At 44.9% G+C, this 19,694-nt stretch overlaps 1 protein-coding gene across 1 annotated transcript in view; it reads right to left on the bottom strand.

The window, feature by feature from the left end:
• The window catches only part of klhdc8b (kelch domain containing 8B), a 167,641-nt gene that overhangs the window by 40,490 nt on the left and 107,457 nt on the right, over positions 1 to 19,694 (bottom strand). Inside the window, exon 3 of the mRNA XM_079518110.1 lies at positions 19,371 to 19,595. Within this exon, the coding sequence (XP_079374236.1) occupies positions 19,371 to 19,595 (225 nt within the window). The remainder of the gene's footprint in view (positions 1 to 19,370; positions 19,596 to 19,694) is intronic.

A 19,694-nucleotide genomic window follows, 5' to 3' on the forward strand; every position in this document is an offset into this window, starting at 1 on the left:
CACAGCACCTCAAAGGCCCTTAAAACAAGGCTCCAGACTTCCCAAAACAAACTGGTCAGGCTCCTACTTGGCCTCACCCCCCGAACCCACCTCACCCCTGCCCACTTTGACAGGCTGGAATGGCTTAGGGTCGATGACAGAGTACAGCATCTTGCAATGGGTCTGGTCCACAAGATTCGATACACCACCAAGATACCCATGTACCTGTCTAAATACTTCCTTAATGTTAACCAAGTCCACACCCACAACACCAGAGGGAGTGCAACAAACCATGTACAACCCAGATTCGGCACAAACAAGGGACTAAATTATTTTCGCACCTATGCCACCAAAATGTGGAACGCCCTACCAACAGTCATTAAGACATGCGAATCCCTTGACTCCTTCAAAACCGCTCTCAAAGGGCACCTACGGACGGCTGCAATTTGAAACTGGCCCCCGTAAAATCTGAATCCCCCCCCCACCACCCACCCTTTTTTCCCCTCACTGTATATGTTTATTTTATTTTATTTTCTTTACCTCATTTATGATGAATTCCTGTTCTGTTCTTTGGCTATATAGAAGTGTCTGCACCTGGAAGTATAGAAGTGTCTATTTGTACGTCTCTAAATGTTTTGATGATTTGAACATGGTGGACCCTCTTGTAAACAAGTGTAATGCTTTATTGGGTCGTCCACTCACAGTTAACAGTCTTTGTATTGCGTTTGTGCTTGAAATGTACTGTAATTCTGCAAACTGTTACATATATGAAATTACATATTTCAATCAATCAATCAGACAGCAGTGCCTGATTTTATTGAATAACATTAGTATTCCTAAAAGAATACAACATCTTTAAAGGTAGTGTTAAGTGATTTTCTTTGATTAAAATAAAGTGTTACAAAGCTCTGTATTGTGATAGTAGTCATAGAGTGTTTGTTCAGTATGAGTCTCCATGTCTCTGTATTGTGACTCATAGCGTGTTTGTTCAGTATGAGTCTCCATGTCTCTGTATTGTGACTCATAGAGTGTTTGTTCAGTATGAGTCTCCATGTCTCTGTATTGTGACTCAGAGTGTTTGTTCAGTATGAGTCTCCATGTCTCTGTATTGTGACTCATAGTGTTTGTTCAGTATGAGTCTCCATGTCTCTGTATTGTGACTCATAGTGTTTGTTCAGTATGAGTCTCCATGTCTCTGTATTGTGACTCATAGAGTGTTTGTTCAGTATGAGTCTCCATGTCTCTGTATTGTGACTCATAGAGTGTTTGTTCAGTATGAGTCTCCATGTCTCTGTATTGTGACTCAGAGTGTTTGTTCAGTATGAGTCTCCATGTCTCTGTATTGTGACTCATAGAGTGTTTGTTCAGTATGAGTCTCCATGTCTCTGTATTGTGACTCATAGAGTGTTTGTTCAGTATGAGTCTCCATGTCTCTGTATTGTGACTCAGAGTGTTTGTTCAGTATGAGTCTCCATGTCTCTGTATTGTGACTCATAGAGTGTTTGTTCAGTATGAGTCTCCATGTCTCTCCAGCTTTTTATTGAAACCCATTCAGACCTGTGGATGATTCTACAAATGTCTTCTAAATCCTGACAGTCTTCTGAAAAACCATATGTTTCTATGTCAGTGGTTTTCAAACATCATGTCAAGGACCCCCAAAATGATATGTAATTGGCCGCCGACCCCCATCTGAAAATATGTTGTTCCAGGGACCCCCCTGCAGAAGCAAAGATTTGAGTTAAAAACGTTCACTCTGAAAGAATATATATTCAAAGATTTGCGCCACATTTTTACGATTTTCCAAAAAGTAGCTGATCTGATATTTTTCAATAGCTAAAGTATAACATAATGCTTAAAACACCTAAAGGGGTTTTAAATGCTTAAAACACCAATGTTTAGGTCCACTGACGGGGACAAATGATGGCATAGCGGTTATGCTACGCCACAATAAAAATGTCTCTGGTTGTATATTCTGCACAGTAGCTCAAAGTAATTAGACGGTTATGGAAACCCACTAATTAATTGATTCATTAATTTCATGATTATGTTTTAATTAGAAAGCCAGTGATTTTGCAGAACGGAACACATTTCCCCATGTGTGTGTTTTCCATGATGAGCCCATTTAGGACTGAGGCTGATTCTAAAAACACCTTCTAAATACTGAACTAAGGTTTCTGACAATTGTCAAATATTAATAAAAAATCACGTGAAGTGAGTGGTGCAACTCTGTGTGTGTGTGTGTGTGGGGGGGGGGGGGGGGTTGGGGGGCGGAAGCTCCAGACCCACAGGAACGCACCCAGGGGGCCAGGCCAATTCCGGCGAGCCGCCCCGCGTCCGAAACGGTTGAGAAATGACAGAGTTACCGTGTGGGGGTCCCTCTACTGTACCCTCTACTGTACTGTACTGTCACTGTACTGTACTGGCACACCCAAAATCACCATATATACAGTTAATATGTGCGTGTGTGTTTGTGTGTGTGTTAGGTTTTCGTGCTCAGACGCACCCAGCCAGCCACCCAGCCAGCCACCCACCCACCCATCCACCCACATAGCTCCGTAAGGGATTGCACCACTCAAAAATACAAAAACGTTATGCTGTTCATATACTATACGTCAACAAGAACCCCAAAAGGGGCTCCCGTCCTGAAGGGTAGAACCCCAGAAGGGGTTCCCGTCCTGAAGGGTAGAACCCCAAAAGGGTTTTTCTAGACGAGGATACTTTGTACTAAATTGGGATCCAATTGTCAAAAACGGCCAATTGTCAATAACTACAAATCAACAAATTTATAATATTTGCACAAATGTGCTAATTTTGACAAATGAAAACTCTCCCGGATCACTTGTCACATAATATGATTATCACAAAAGGGCAGGCATTAGTTTCAATAAAGTGAGATTTGCAACCATCAGGGGGTTCAATGCATTACATTTATGACCTCAGAGCAATCTCTGCACAAGATCTCATGCTGGCATAATCACAGCTCTGTTAATGACACCTCCTGCGCTGATGCTGCTAACTGGGTGTGGGGTGAGAGATACTGAAACTTTCCTTCTCTCTCTCTCTCTCTCTCTCTCTCTCTCTCTCTCTCTCTCTCTCTCTCTCTCTCTCTCTCTCCCCCCCCCCCCCTGAGTGGTTATCAGTAGGGGGCTCAGCTGGAGGAGAGGCTACTGTGTTTATTTAAAGTCTACAAATCAATCAGTCTCCTCCTCTTCCTCATCTTCCTCCTCCTCCTCTTCCTCCCCGACTTCACGCTGCTAGCCATCATCCTGCTTAATACGCACGCACACACGCACGCACGCACGCACGCACGCACGCACGCACGCACGCACGCACGCACGCACGCACGCACGCACGCTCATATATACAGTATAGGACGAATACTAATGGAAGAAGAATACTGATGGAGACAATTTATTGGCCCTCACAAGAATAGTAACACATGCACGCAATAGTAATGTGCACGCACGCACGCACACACATGCGCATGCGCATGCACGCACATGCGCACACACATGCGCATGCGCATGCACACACATGCACATCCAGTGAAAGATAACAGTAATGGCCCTCTCATTCCATTTCCAAATGTCATCACGGGGTGAGGTGGGAGGAGATGGGAGAAAAAAATGACTTGGTAATGGTGTCTGTTTCTCGCCTCCTGGGACAAATTATGATCATCACTACAGAAATATTCTTAATGTTTCCCATAGAAACATCACATTTTAGCTCAAGCACTCTGTTGCTGGGTGTCTATTGTTTTAACGAGTAGAGAGGCACACATCACACACTGAAGACTGAAGAAGAGGAGGAATTATACAAAGTAGGGTGACATTGATGACATCACGATGAGGACAAAATCAGTTGAGCTGTTCCTGAGAGCAATTTCCATTAAAGCACCAATATGATATGAAAGCCTGATTGTTCAAAATTGGTTATTTGTGGGGATAGAAAACACAAAATTGAAAAAGTTTAATTTTATTAAACTGCTTTATACAGGTTATATATAGCAACACCTAAAATGAACGACATCTGCAATACATCTGCATCACCACGACACAACTTCACAGTGCTGCTCCTGTGTGTGCGTGTGCAGCACGGTTGCCAGGTATTATCACGGTTGCCAGGTATTATCTGAGGCAGCGGCTTTCTGCTACGACTGCAGTTGACAGCAGAATGAAGACAAATGGTCTTCTTATTATAATTATCATCCTGAGTCGTGACCCGGGATGATGATTACTGTCAGCTGTGCTTGTTTTGTTGTCCCGACGCGCTGCAGCGGAAGTAACATCAAGGTGAGCCATGTGTAAAACAACACTCTCTCTTCTCTATGTGGATTAATCTATTTAGACCTGGAACGACATCTGTGTCACGTTATAGCTTTTAACCACTTTAACCATCTATTTTAAACGTTAGCTATTGAAAAATAGCAGATCTACAAGCTCGTAGATCTGCTATTTTTGAAAAACCAGGAAAATGTGTGACATTTTTTGAATGTATATTGTTTTAAAGGAAACATTTTTAACTCAAATCTTTGCTTCTTGGTGGGGGGAGGTCCCTGGAACAACATATTTTCAGATGGGGGTCCACGGACAAATCCAGATAATTCTGGGGATAATCCTTGACATGGAAAAAAGTATGATTTTTCTGAAAACTCTCAGGATTCAGAAGTCATTTGTAGAATCTGGTCTTATATGTCTTAATGGATTAAAAGCAAGCACATCCGACGTCTGACAAGAAGGATGGCGAGGTAAACTGTATAGTGTAGTGTGGATCCAATAAACAGGAAGGCATGCCAGTCACTTAGTAATCCTACAGGCAGGCAGGCAGTCAGCCAGGCTGGCTACCAGGCGTTGGGTCATTTTTCTCACTTAGCAAGATAAACGGTCTGTTTTCTGTAGCGCCGTATGTTCAAAGTGCTTTACATTCACCCACCAGCAGGCAGCAGCATGAGGCATTGAGGCAACCATGCAAAGCAATAAAGGAGACATCGTATTTCTCTTTTGGGTCTCGAGCTAAAAGGTTTGGGAACCACTGTAGTGATTTATTTATCTGAAGTCACGAGGTACAGAGAGGGTGAGCAGGAATGGGGACAGGGCCGTCCCCTGTGCTGCCCCCCTAGGTGGCTGTTCTGCAGCCTGACATTCTGTGGTCAGCCTGGTCAGATCACTCCATAATCCATTATGCCAGTGGAGCTTATTGGACCTGCATGTCCGTGAGCTTACTGCCCAGTCGTTCAGGGCTTGTATTGTTGAATGTACAATACAATCGGAATGCCACTCCAACAGCGCTAAGTTAGCCGAGGCAGACTTCCTAACATTCCACACAGCCACTCACTCGCCAGCAGTGTGCCTCCTGTGGCTCGAAACCGCTTCCCACAGCAAAACCTCAAGTCATTTTAACAGTTTTTTTTGTGGAGTTGTCACCCTTTCTATACTTGGTCTTGGCTTGAGAACGGCATGTCGGTATTCCAGTGGGCAGAGGTGGAAAAACTACTCCAATGTGTTACTTAAGTAAAAGTATCAATGCTGCAATATTATATAAATACTCTGTCACAACTTACAATTAAAAGTGTGGAATTCAACAAGGCCTCAGAGGAAAGCTGGTGGGCGGCTATAGACAGAGTCGTTGTTGAACCCGTTGATCTGTCAAAGTTCAATCTCTCCCCCACACACAAACACAAACACACTCTTCCTCTGAACAGACATTTAAAAAATATGGTGTGCAAGGTTCTTTCACATTTCAGGTGGACCTTTCAAGGACCTTCTAAGAGTTTTATCCAAGCAGCTGTCAGTTTCAACAAAGTCTAGTTCAGACAGTCAGTCAGTCAGTCAGTCAGTCAGTCAGTCTGTCTGTCTGTCTGTCTGTCTGTCTGTCTGTCTGTCTGTCTGTCTGTCTGTCTGTCTGTCTGTCTGTCTGTCTGTCTGTCTGTCTGTCTGTCTCAGTCAGTCAGTCCGTCAGAAACACAAATAAACGCTGATGACATCCACGCAAAACACGCACGCACAAGTGTGGAATATCTATAGTGGAATATCTATATGAAACTGTGCATATACACTATAGAGCGTCGCAGTCCCGCCCCCTTGCATGATGACGCCAGGCCCAGGAAATGAATCACAATGCATTTTTCCCATAGACATTTCAAAAAGTATTTATTTAAAGACCTTTTAAGCGTCGTACGAAGCCAACTCGAGTCGTGACAAATCATGACAACACACACAATATTTTGGACCAAACAAATAATTACATAGAAGAAAAACAACAAAAAAAGTTTTTTTTACTTTCTAATTCTTTGTTTGGCCCGAAAAATTGTGTTTGTTGTCATGTTTTGTCACGACAAGAGTTGGCTTTGTCCGCGGCGTAAACGTCTTTAAATAAATACTTTCTGAAATGTCTATGAGGAAAATGAACGGAGAATCATTTCCAGGGCCCTGGTAGGGGGCGGGACTGTGACGCTCTATAGAGTGCTATGTCTACATGTATGATCTATATAATGAAACTATGCATATACACTATAGAGTGCTATGTCTATCTAAGTTACATAAGTTGAGCCTCTCCATATACGGTCGTCGAGGCTAGGGCAAGTTACGTTATGGTCATGTGACTGGCTACAGTGCTTTGTGCCCAGTATTGATTTTGTCGACTAAAAATGTGACAAAATGACAAAAGTCATTGCCGTGACAAAACAAATGTGACTAAAACTAAATGAAAACTATTCAAAAGACTATGACTAAAACTAAAATCAAAACGTGCCGTCAAAGTCAACACTGTTTGTGCCGCATGGTGGCTTTGGTCTTTTTTAATATATTATTATTATTTTTTTTACAGATGATTAAAGTACAGAATGTAAGCTGAATGTAATGGACAACTAGCTCCACAACTACCATGCATAGCTCCATGTGGTGGCCTATAGCAGGGGTTCTCAACGTTTTTGGCCGGGGACCCCCGAAAATGCTTTGGCAACGTCTCGGGACCCCCGCCCCGCCCCCTCCCGACCCCCAATATAAATTGACTGCTACAATAACCTTAATAATAGAGACAATACACCATAAATAAATACTGAAACCAGATATAATCATTAGGGAAGGTGTATGCATGTACTATGTGTACTATATGTAAACTCTTAATTTCCATTTTCCAGCCCTTCAGTTGCATAATAAAAATATTGAAAATTATTTGGGGACCCCCCAAAATAATTTGGCGACCCCCCCGAGGGGTCGCGACCCACGGGTTGAGAACCCCTGGCCCATAGGGACAGCTCCACATGTACAGGTAGAATGGTGATGATCAGCACCATGGATAGCTCCATATGTATACCGGTGATGATCAGAACCATGGATAGCTCCACATGTATAACGGTGATGATCAGCACCATGGATAGCTCCACATGCATAATGGGGATAATCAGCACCATGGATAGCTCCACATTAGCTCTGGTCCAAAATACTGCTCTTGCTGCCCTGCATTAAGGCTATGGAACTGATTGGCCTCCTGCCTCGCATGAAATGCAGACCAGCCTCTCCTCTGTAGCGAAAATAAAAATAATGTTTTACATACTCACCAATACAAAGACGGGTTGTGTAATTAGATAAAATAATGTTTTACCTACTCACCAATACAAAGACGGGTTGTGTAATTAGAAAGCCTACTTTCCTTAATGGACCCACCACACGTAGGCTATAAATGCACCTTTTGGCCAGAAAGGGAAACTAGTTACTCCACTTACTGTGCCCTCTACCGATATTGCCACGAGAGAAAACCCTCATAGAGAAGATTTTTCCTTCGGGTGAAAGAAAATCCCTTTCTGGCCAAAGAATTGCATTTATACGTGTGGTGGGGGGGCTCAGAGTGTGTCCACTAAGGAAAGTAGGCTTTATAATTACACAAACCGCCTTTGTATTGGTGAGTAGGTAAAACATTTGTATTTTCGCTACAGAGGAGAGGCTGGTCTGCATTTCATGCGAGGCAGGAGGCCAATCAGTCATTCCCTGAAGAAGACCTTACAGGAGGCAGGAGGCCAATCAGTCTTTCCCTGAAGAAGACCTTACAGGTCGAAATGTTGGTTTCTGTTCATAAACTTCCAGCATCGTGGCTATGAGTGGCAGCCTTTTTCTTCTTTATTCATTGTTCATCGCCTTTAGGCCTTTTGGCACCTCATCAATATTGGTGTGCGCCCTTCTTCTGCCTATTCAAGAAGCCATTCAGTTCCATAGCCTTAATGCAGGGCCACAATAGCAGTAAGGCTATGGACCAGAACTAGCTCCACATGTATAATGGAGATAAAGCAGCACCATGGATAGCTCCTCATCATGGTGACGGTCAGAACCAGGGACAGCTGCTTTTGTGCAGCACATTTGTATGCCTGTCGTCTACCTGCAAGGTTCTTTCACATGTCAAGGATCTTCTAAGAGTTTTATCCAAGCAGCTGTCAGTTTCAACACTGACTGATTGACTGTCTGCCTGCCTGCCTGCCTGCCTGCCTGCTTGCTTGCCTGCATGCCCGCCCGCCCGCCCGCCTGCCTGCCTGCCTGCGACATGAGTTGCAGTTACTGTATCTGCATTGATTAATGTGTTTTCATGGGCATTCAGAATAAAAATGTAAACATGTCAATGTGTGTTAGATTGTTTGCTTTTAAAGTACTCTTTGTTCATGTAAATTAATGAGGAACGAGGAATCCCTTTATGCAGGTTCCATGTAAACAGTTGAATAAATATTGTCCATGTCAACACAAGCCAATGTAGTTCATCTGTATAACACGTACAGTAGGCCTACATCATGAATGTATGTACATTGTGTTCATGATTGAGATGATTTCACGATGGACAATAGTAAAGAGGGCTTGCATAAATGTGTTGTGGTTCATTCTGTCTTGGACCACTGAAACCGGATAATGTAATTTTCAGGTTGGTTACATTTTGATAAAATCCAAAGACAAGACCACTTATGCTATTTTTGGCATACGCCACCATCGTACGACCTAGCACAAATCCAGCATGAGTCCTAGACCATGCAATGATGATCAGAAATAGAGACTGATAGATGAGGTTGTGATGAGGCTGTGACGCTGTCGCCGTAGCTGTCAAAATCGTTAAGCAAACAGCCGTCGGCGACGGGTTCCCATCCATTGTTTGGTTCCCATGGTGACGCGTCTATGGCTATGCAGCATGTGTCAAACATAACCACATTATTATTATTTTTTAACACCCCGTCGCGCGTCAGCTAACTTGCCGATATTGCTTAATTCTTACATGCGCTGGACATGATCAGCAGTGGAAAGAGGAAGGTGTTGGAGCAATCTGTGTTATTCTAAAACTGTTTTAATAAACATGGTTAATATGACATATGGAATTAGTGTTATTTCTTCATTCAGAGCATGCCAACACATTACACAGCAGAAGAGAGAGGTGATGGAGCAATCGGTGTAAATGTATGACAGCTATAATTTCAATAAACATGGTTATGACATGGCGTTGTAGACACTACAGGGTTCTGCCGTAGTAGAAAGGGCTGCAACGGCAAGCAGGTTAATGTAGTAATCGAGTACTGATCCATTTCCGGTAGCCGGAGCGGACTGCCGTAGCCGTCGTTGCTTAAAGTCCCTAATGACATAGCGAGGAGGAGGAGGAGGAGGAGGAGGAGGAGGAGGAGGAGGAGTGGGATGGAATGCCCGCAGAGACAAGGAACGGTAGCTGTGAAAGGATGACACAATCCGACACATCTGTCTATTCAGTGTTGATTTCGCCGACTAATAATATGACAAAAAGAAAAGTTCGTCGACTACCTTTTTTTCCCTGACGAAAACTAAATGGAAACTAAATGACAACTAAGCTATGATGACTAAAACTAAGACTAAAAATATTGACAATTTCGTCGACAAATCAAAACTAGACTAAAATGTTAGGAAGGGACTAGTGGACAAGAGATCCAGTATAAGACATTTTACACTTGGTTGCAAATAGCAGATCTACAAGCTCACAGTGCATCACGCTGCGACACGTTGTGAGCTTGTAGAGTGTAAAATCAGTCATTACGACGGCATCAAGACTCACCGAAATACATTTTAGTCGACTAAATGAACTGTAGATATAGTCGACTAAAATCTTATAATATTTAGTCGACTAAAACATTCCAGGTGGCTAAAATGAAGACTAAATGAAAACTATTCAAGAGACTGTGACTACAACTAAAATCAAAATTTGCTGTCAAAATTTGCTGTGTCTATTCTCTAACTCGCCTTTCTCTCCCCCCCCCCCCCCCCCCCTCTCTATCTCTCTAATGGGGAAAAAGTGAGCGAACACCGGATCACTTGTCACATAATATGATTATCACATAAGGGCAGGCATTAATTTCAATGCATTACATTTATGACCTCAGAGCAATCTCTGCACACTATCTCATGCTGGCATAATCCTCTCCCTCTCCCCCTCTCCCCCTCTCCCCCCCTCTCTCTCTCTCTCTCTCTCTCTCTCTCTCTCTCTCTCTCTCTCTCTCTCTTCCCCCCCCCCCCCCCCCCCCCCCCCCCCCTCAATTATACGTTTGGGTTCAGTCGTGTGTGAAACTCAGCAGCCCACTCATTGGAGAAGAAGGAGAAGAAGAACTGAAAATTCTGGTGGGGTGGGGGGGGGGGGGGGGGGGTACCGAGCCTGCATGGTCCCCCCCCCACTGACCAATGCTGTCCCGGGGGGGTGGGGAGGATTGCATGGTCGTAGCCCCGCGGGCACCAAAAACTCTTAATCCGGTCCCGTAAAAATGTCTGTTTTTCTTCTCTCTTCTCTCTCACTCCAACCTCTGATCCTTTGACTGAAAGCTGTCCACACATTTTGAACACAAGGATTCTATCCGTGCCGGTAGAGTACTTTAGTTACATGATACTATACTACACGCACGCACGCACGCACACACACACACACACACACACACACTCTTACCAGCTCTCTCTGATGACTATGTGTGGGGTTCTGGTGACAACAGACCTACAGTGCTGAACAATAATACATAAATGTCTGTACATGCAGCCATTATTTTAATCTTCTTCCAGCAGCTACTGTAGGAGACACTTGTGCTGCAGCAAAACATACTTGACATAATTACAGTTGTCTATACTGTACATCTGTGGAGCGACTAGTTAAATATGCATGATGGTGATTAGCATAAAGCACATGATGCGCACGCACGCGGCACACACACACACACACACACACACACACACACACACACACACACACACACACACACACACACACACACACACACACACACACACACATTTACATCAGCATGTCTCCTGTGCCACTTCAGGGCTGCTACTGTAGGTGTTGATTCAAACTGGCAGGAGAGAGAGAGAGGCAGTAGAGAGAGAGAGAGGCAGGAGAGAGAGAGAGAGAGAGAGAGAGACTCTTATCCTTTGCTGAAAGCTGTCGACACATTTGAACACCGTGCTGTGCAGGTAGAGTACTTTAGTTACGCTATGCTCCAAAAAATGCGCGCACGCATGCATGCACACGCACACACACACTCTCCACATCAGCCGGAGAATCGGAGCGGCAGGGGCGGTATTGCAGTCGCTGTATCGCACTGTTGTGACGAAAAGAGAGTTGAGCCAGAAGGCAAAGCTCTCCGTCTACCGAGCAATCTTCGTTCCTACTCTCGCCTATGGTCATGAAGTGTGGGTCATGACCGAAAGAATAAGGTTGTGAATACAAGCGGCCGAAATGAGTTTTCTTCGACGGGTGGCTGGCATCTCCCTTAGAGATAGGGTGAGAAATGTAGTCACACGAGAGAGACTCTGAGAGTCATTGCTTCTTCGCCTGGAAAGGAGCCAGCTTAGGTGGTTCGGGCATCTGGTTAGGATGCCTCGTCTCCCTAGGGAGGTCCTCGAGGCACGTCCCACTGGGAGGAGACCCCGAGGCAGAGACAGACCAAGGCGCAGTTGGAGGAAACACATCCACTCACTGGCCTTGGAACGTCTCGGGATACCCCTCTGGAGAGGGAAGTCACTCTGGTGGAGCTGTTGCCCCCGGGACCCAACTATGGATAAGCGGTTGAAGATGGATGGATGGATGGATGGATGGATGGATGTAGGAAACCAAAATTAAAAGGGACCTATAAAAATGTGTCCGCAACCCACAAACGACCCACTGTCTGGGAACCAGTGTTCTAACGTACTTCTCCCCAAGATGACATCATGTTAATGAAAGCACAACCATCACCACCTAGAATCCTTGTCTCCTCTCCTAGTGCCTCATCCATCACCGCCTAGAATCCTTGTCTCGACTCCTAGTGCCTCATCCATTACCGATTGATCCAAAACACATTAGGCGGCGGTGGCTCAGGGGTCGAGTGGCTGGATGGTAACCGAAAGGTTGCCAGTTCGAATCCGGGCTCCCCCAGAGTTAGTGTCGAATTGTCCTTGAGCAAGACTCTGAACCCCTAATTGCACCTGATGTGCTGGTTGGTGCCTTGCATGGTTTCATGACATCAAACAGGTCACCTCCTATAAATATCTAGGAGTGCACATGGATTGTGATATAAGCTGGCACTCCCATGTGACAAGTATGTGTGCAAAAGTACACCAACACCTTCATTTTCCCCGTAGGCTCAGACTTTTTGGTGTAAGTAGAAACATAATGCTGATCTTCTATAGAGCTAGTATAGAGTCAATTCTAAGGTATGGTATCACCAGTTGGTTTGGAAACCTAACTGTAAAATACAAATCTGAGATCCTTAGATTAGCCAAAATGGCAGGGAATATCATGGGTATGTCTACACCTCCGATCACCCCCCAGGTCATCTTTGAGCAGGCCACCATTGGACAGGTTAAGAAAACTGACCCCTCCCATGTACTATACCCTGAGTATCGGCTAATGCCATCAGGTAGGAGGTACGAGGTCCATGCGTGCAAATATAATAGGTACAAGCATTCCTTTGTCCCTCTCTCAATCACACTCCTTAACCGAGTCCTTGCAGAGGGCAGGCAGGGTAGGGGTCGAAGGTTATGAGGTGATGTTCTTCCTCTTTTGCACTAGGTATGTTGGTGTGTGGTTTTTTAATGTTGTACGGGTCACTGTAGGCACACAGTGACTGTTGTCTTGTCTTGTCTTGTATTGTTTTGTATTGTATTGTATTGTATTGTATTGTATTGTATTGTATTGTATTGTATTGTATTGTATTGTATTGTATTGTATTGTATGCTGCAGGGCGGGTCCTTGGGGTCCAAGACAAATTTCTCCCTTGGGAGACAAAATAAAGAAACCTTGAACCTTGAACATTGAACCATCGGTGTGTGAATGGGTGAATGTAATGCACAATATATGTAAAGCGCCTTGGATAAAGGTGCTATATAAATGCACCATTTACATTTCACAATGCTATATTCTCTACACTCCTGAAAAGATACATATGCTGAGATTTGCTAATGTATGTAAATAATCAGAGGTTGATGGAATGAAAAACAGGAATCCTTTTTAAGTTTCAACATTGAACTTAAGTGTAGGTTTGGATGTTGTTTCTTGAGAAATGCTTTTCTATGCTCAGCGGATAAATGCAATAGTTAGATGAATGGTTAAAAGTTTAGTATTACTATTATTATGTGTTTATTATTATGTGTCTTGCACTGCGCAAAAAGCATGGAATACGGATGTGTATATTACAGGAAACTCCCGTTAAACTTTCCAACAAACTCCGGTAAACTGTACCATCACACCTGTATATTACCGTATATTACTGTATATGCCCGCTAAACTTGAGGTTTACGGGCAAAATACAGTGCCCATAATTGCCCGTTTACTCCTTATGCTCCTAAAATGTAATTACAATTTTATACCCTGGCCTACAGTATATTGGTTATGTCATTAATAGTTAAAATGCTTTTAAAATATTCCCCCCCAAAAACGTATTCTTCTCCATCAAAATATAACCCATTAACCCCCTTATGGCCACCCTAATTAACAGTGCCTTATACCTGCACTATTCATATTTTTAATTCATCATTTTAATGCCAATAGAAAAATCCGTGATATACACACTATATCTCATTTTCACAGGGCTTGAGGTGAGGTGAGGTGAGGTGGGGTGGGGTGGGGTGGGGTGAGGTGAGGTGAGGTGAGGTGAGGTGAGGTGAGGTGAGGTGAGGTGAGGTGAGGTGAGGTGAGGTGAGGTGAGGTGAGGTGAGGTGAGGTGAGGTGAGGTGAGGTGAGATAAACTTTATTTATAGAGCGCCTTTCAAAACAAATGTCACAAGGTGCTGTACAATAAATAAAATGAAATAAAACAAGAGCATCACATACTGTAGACCAACAATACATCGACAACACAATGCAATACAGTAGAGTAGTAATAAAATATATAAACGTGCAGTACAGTACATAGATATAGACAGTATTACAAACCAAAGCGCTTCCAAAACAAATGGGTTTTTAGCAGCTTGTTGAAGTTGTCGACAGATTCTGCCCTCCTTAGGGAAAGGGGTAGTTTATTCCATAAGGTCCCCTAACTTATGGAATGAACTACCCCTGTCTTGGAATGAACTACTACCCATGTCTAGTGTGTAGACCAAATGATGATCTAAATGAGTTTGCCTAATAGCATTAGTATGGAAATATATGGACAATCTTTCACGTTCCATGAACCACTTGCACTTTCAATGCCTCACCTCATCTGATCTCTCTCAGTCTCATGCACACCTGCGTTAGACGCACACACGCACGCACACACGTGCGCACACACACACGCACGCAGCACGCCGGAGCATCCATTAATCTGGCACGCATTAGTCTTTCAGGCAGCTTAGAATGTTTTAGGCGTGAACATTTAACATGCAAATGATGATCATTAAAACTTTTTTGGCCACTTTAAAAATGAACAGGTTACAAATTGCTCAGAAACAAGCCATGGCCTGCAGGGTTATATTCTCAATAAGGCATCGTAATTAATTATGCAGCGCGTACGGTATCTCTCTCTCACACCCGTTCTGTCACACAATATTCCACAGCAGAGAGAAGAAAGGAAGGGGAAAGCTTGCGGCCACGGCCACGTGTCTCTCTCTGTGTCACATCACCCTCTCTCATTCTCTCTCTGTGTCACATCACCCTCTCTCATTCTCTCTCTGTGTCACATCACCCTCTCTCATTCTCTCTCTGTGTCACATCACCCTCTCTCATTCTCTCTCTGTGTCACATCACCCTCTCTCATTCTCTCTCTGTGTCACATCACCCTCTCTCATTCTCCACTCTCCTGTCCGTTTCTCTCTCTGTGCCACATCACCCTCTCTCATTCTCCACTCTCCTGTTCGTTTCTCTCTCTGTGTCACATCACCCTCTCTCATTCTCTCTCTGTGTCACATCACCCTCTCTCATTCTCCACTCTCCTGTTCGTTTCTCTCTCTGTGTCACATCACCCTCTCTCATTCTCCACTCTCCTGTTCGTTCTCTCTCTGTCACATCACCCTCTCTCATTCTCCACTCTCCTGTTCGTTCGGTCGGCAATCTCCACTTCACACACAGGCCTGATTTCACGGAGGTGAGAGGTGGTGCTGGCGGTGTGTGTATGTGGTGGGGTTTTGAATATGAATAGAAGTGCAGCTGCGTCCATTGTTTTCCACGGCTATAGGCTATAGCTCTGTGGCACAACCGCCATCGCCTCGGCTCCCCTCCAATCACCCGCCATCATCCTCGGCTCCCCTCCAATCACCCGCCATCGATCACCCGACATCGCCTCGGCTCCCCTCCAATCACCCGCCATCGATCACCCGACATCGCCTCGGCTCCCCTCCAATCACCCGCCATCGCCCTCGGCGCCGCGCTGCGACGCATTGTGAGCTTGTAGATCGGCTATTTTCAGCAAGTGTAAAATCAGCCATTACGACGGCATCAAGGCCCGCCCAAATACATTTTAGTCGACTAAATCAACCGTAGATTTAGTCGACTAAAGCTAGACTAACACTAAAACATTCCGGGTGACTAAAAGGTGACTAAACCTAAATTAAAACTATTCAAGAGACTATGGGCTCCATTGTCGTCACCGCTAAACCCCTTATCCCTAAACTTATTTGCCTTTTTTTTTTTTACTATTTTGAAAAACATTTTTGAATAGTTCAGCTAGCCTCTACATTGACACATTGTGAGCTTGTAGACTGGCCATTTGAACTATTCAAAAATGTTTTGCAAAATAAAAAATAAAATAAAAAAAGGCAAAGTTTAGGGATAAGGGGTTTAGCGGTGACGAAAATGGAGCCCTATGACTAAAACTAAAATAGAAATTTGCTGCCAAAAACAACACTGCCTCCAATCACCCGCCATCGCCTCGGCTCCCCTCCAATCACCCGCCATCGCCTCGGCTCCCCTCCAATCACCCGCCATCGCCTCGGCTCCCCTCCAATCACCCGCCATCGCCTCGGCTCCCCTCCAATCACCCGCCATCGCCTCGGCTCCCCTCCAATCACCCGCCATCGCCTCGGCTCCCCTCCAATCACCCGCCATCGCCTCGGCTCCCCTCCAATCACCCGCCATCGCCTCGGCTCCCCTCCCGCTCTCCCCGCCAATCAAAGTGCCGCCGCAGGGCTCCCCGTTTAACCCCGTCGGGTCGACCCGCGCGTGCAGAGCGACAGGAATGGAAATGAGAGAAGCAGGAACGGGAGATGAAAATGAAAAAACACGGTACAAAAGGCAAGAAAGCATGCATGCAGGCAGGCATGGGAAATGACTTAGCCTGCACGTTAAAATGAAACCCTAACACATTGGAAAGACATGCAATGACATTCCCACAGATTGCACACAAACACACACAAAGTGAGTTTGAAACTATGACCAATGACAAACAAACCTCCCATATCTATTGGGAGCAATACAACAATGTGCAAACAGAGCAGCAAGACAAGTTGTGAACTGTTGCGACAATAGAAGGTTAGCCAATGGAATACAACCACCCGAATACAACCACCCTAATAACGTGACTGCAAAACAATAATGCTGCCATTTGTTTTCGAAAAAGCTTTATACCCTGTATAACATGTAGTATATACTTTCCCCAGTTTCAACAGTTTGTATTATATTTTGTCACTTTCTCATGCCAATAAAGCTCCTTTGACTCAATTGAATTGAGTTGAACTGTATGTGACACTCAAACCTGGATGTAGCAAAATTATAAATATTCTCTCACACAGACACACAGAGTAATGCTGGTATCAGCCCACACATACTGTACAATACATTATGCATGCACGTTGCGCCATCAGATGTGTCACTGTCACATGCATAAAGATAATCCATATGCATTTCATTAAATGCTTTAGCAGCTTCAACCCCATGAACTCTATAGCATCCTATGTGTGCCATGTCATAACATAGGTGCATTTTTTTTTGCAAAAATAGCTATACGGAGCCCCAGAGTGGCCATTGAGAGAGATAGATATATATTATTTTTCTAATCGTTATCTCGTGATCTCAACATTAAGTTGAGGGAACGAGATATTTATGTCGTTCCCTCAACTTCATAAATTGAGGGAATAATTCGAGATCACAAAAGATAACGAATGAGTCATTTGAGGCCACGAGTTACAGTATACTAACTTTCCTCGAAATCGTATTTCGAGCCCACAAGTTACTAATTCGAGAACACGAGATAACCAAAAAAATATATATATATACAGTATATATATATATATATATATATATCAATGGGGGGAGGAGAAAAAAGGAGGGGACCAAGTACAGACCCCTGGGAGACCCCAGTCAAGGAATAAGTATAGGCCCCTAGGGTATAAGAAGTGGTTAAATTCTTGAGAATAAGTATAGGCCCCTAGGGTATAAGAAGTGGTTAAATTCTTGAGAATAAGGCCTGCTAGTTCGCTAATAAGCCGATATCATCCAGAAGCCTGCAAGCAAATTCAAGCCTTAGGGAAAGCCTTCTTTTACAGAGAGAGAGAGAGAGCCACGGGAGTAAATAGCATGAATTGTATCACAAGCTGACAGGCAGGGGAGGCATGAAAGGCTGTATACTGTAGTTATTAGTGCAGGATAGATTTCTCTAAATCTACACTGAAAGCATGCATGCGCATCTGCACAATACTGCACACACACACACACACACACAGTCACACAGTCACACAGTCACACACACACACACACACACACACACACACACACACACACACACACACACACACACACACACACACACACACACACACACACACACAAGGGGCTCATCCCCTAAGCGGGCAAGTGGTGGAAAGTAACTAAGTACTTTTACTTACGTACCGTACTTAAGTACAATTTTGAGGTATTTGTACTTTACTTGAGTATTTCCAATTTCCAGTACTTTTACTGCTACTCCACTATATCTCAGAGACAAAATTTGTACTTTTACTTCACTACAATTATTTGAAAATAGCCGATCTACAAGCTTGTAGATCGGCTATTTTCAATAGATTTTGTACACAATTTGAACTTGTGAAATGGGACATTCTGCACAATGAGTACTTTTACTTTTGGTACTTTAAGTACATTTTGATGCCGATACTTTTGTACTTACATTTTCAATTCCGTACTTTTACTTGTAACGAAGTAGTTCTAAATTGCACGCACGCACGCACGCACGCACGCACGCACGCACGCACGCACGCACGCACGCACGCACGCACGCACGTGTGTGTGTGTGCGTGCATGCGTGCGCTTTATGCTAATCACCATCATGCATATTTAACTAGTCGCTCCTTATTTGACAAAATCATGGCTGGCTGGCTGGCTGACTGGCTGGCTGGCTGGCTGACTGGCTGACTGGCTGACTGGCTGGCTGGCTGGCTGACTGACTGGCTGACTGACTGACTGGCTGGCTGACTGACTGGCTGGCTGGCTGGCTGGCTGGCTGGCTGACTGACTGGCTGGCTGACTGACTGGCTGGCTGACTGACTGGCTGGCTGGCTGGCTGACTGGCTGGCTGGCTGGCTGGCTGGCTGGCTGGCTGGCTGACTGGCTGGCTGACTGGCTGGCTGGCTGACTGACTGACTGGCTGGCTGGCTGACTGACTGACTGGCTGGCTGGCTGGCTGGCTGGCTGGCTGGCTGGCTGGCTGGCTGACTGACTGGCTGGCTGGCTGGCTGGCTGACTGACTGGCTGACTGGCTGGCTGGCTGACTGGCTGATTGGCTGGCTGTGTTGACATCAAAAATGAAGTTAGGTGGTTTCCTCCCGACAGCGACGATATATAAGCTATGGTACTTTTGCTTAAATCCAAAATCAGAGTACTTAAATCCAATAAAACACACATTGCTCCATCTTGCAGTGAATCCCACGTCGAAGGCCACACACACACGGACACACACGGACACACACGCACAGGCACGCGCACACGCACACACACACAATTTGTCAAAGAACAGAGAAGAAGCCCTCTCTTACCCTGGTCCAGGTCGTACTCCTCCACGGTGCTCACAAAGTGGGGTCTGGAGTAGAAGTTGTGGGGTCCCGGCTGCTGCAGACCCCCCAGGCTGAAGAAGCTGTGCTCCGTGGCCGTGCAGCAGGAGAAGGCCCTCCGGCTGGGGATGCAGGCGTAGCGCGTCCAGCTCCCAACCTCCAGGTCCAAGGCCTCCAGCGCCGTCACCGGCATCTTGCCCTGACGGCCACCTGAGAGCAGAGACACGCAGAGTGGAGGAATTCAGCCAGTGGAGGAATTCAGTGGAACGATGCAAAAAAAATGTTTTTAGATTATTTTTTTCTTCCCAC

This window comes from Electrona antarctica (genome assembly GCF_951216825.1).
Source record: "Electrona antarctica genome assembly, chromosome: 2".
In the NCBI taxonomy this organism is placed as follows: domain Eukaryota; kingdom Metazoa; phylum Chordata; class Actinopteri; order Myctophiformes; family Myctophidae; genus Electrona; species Electrona antarctica.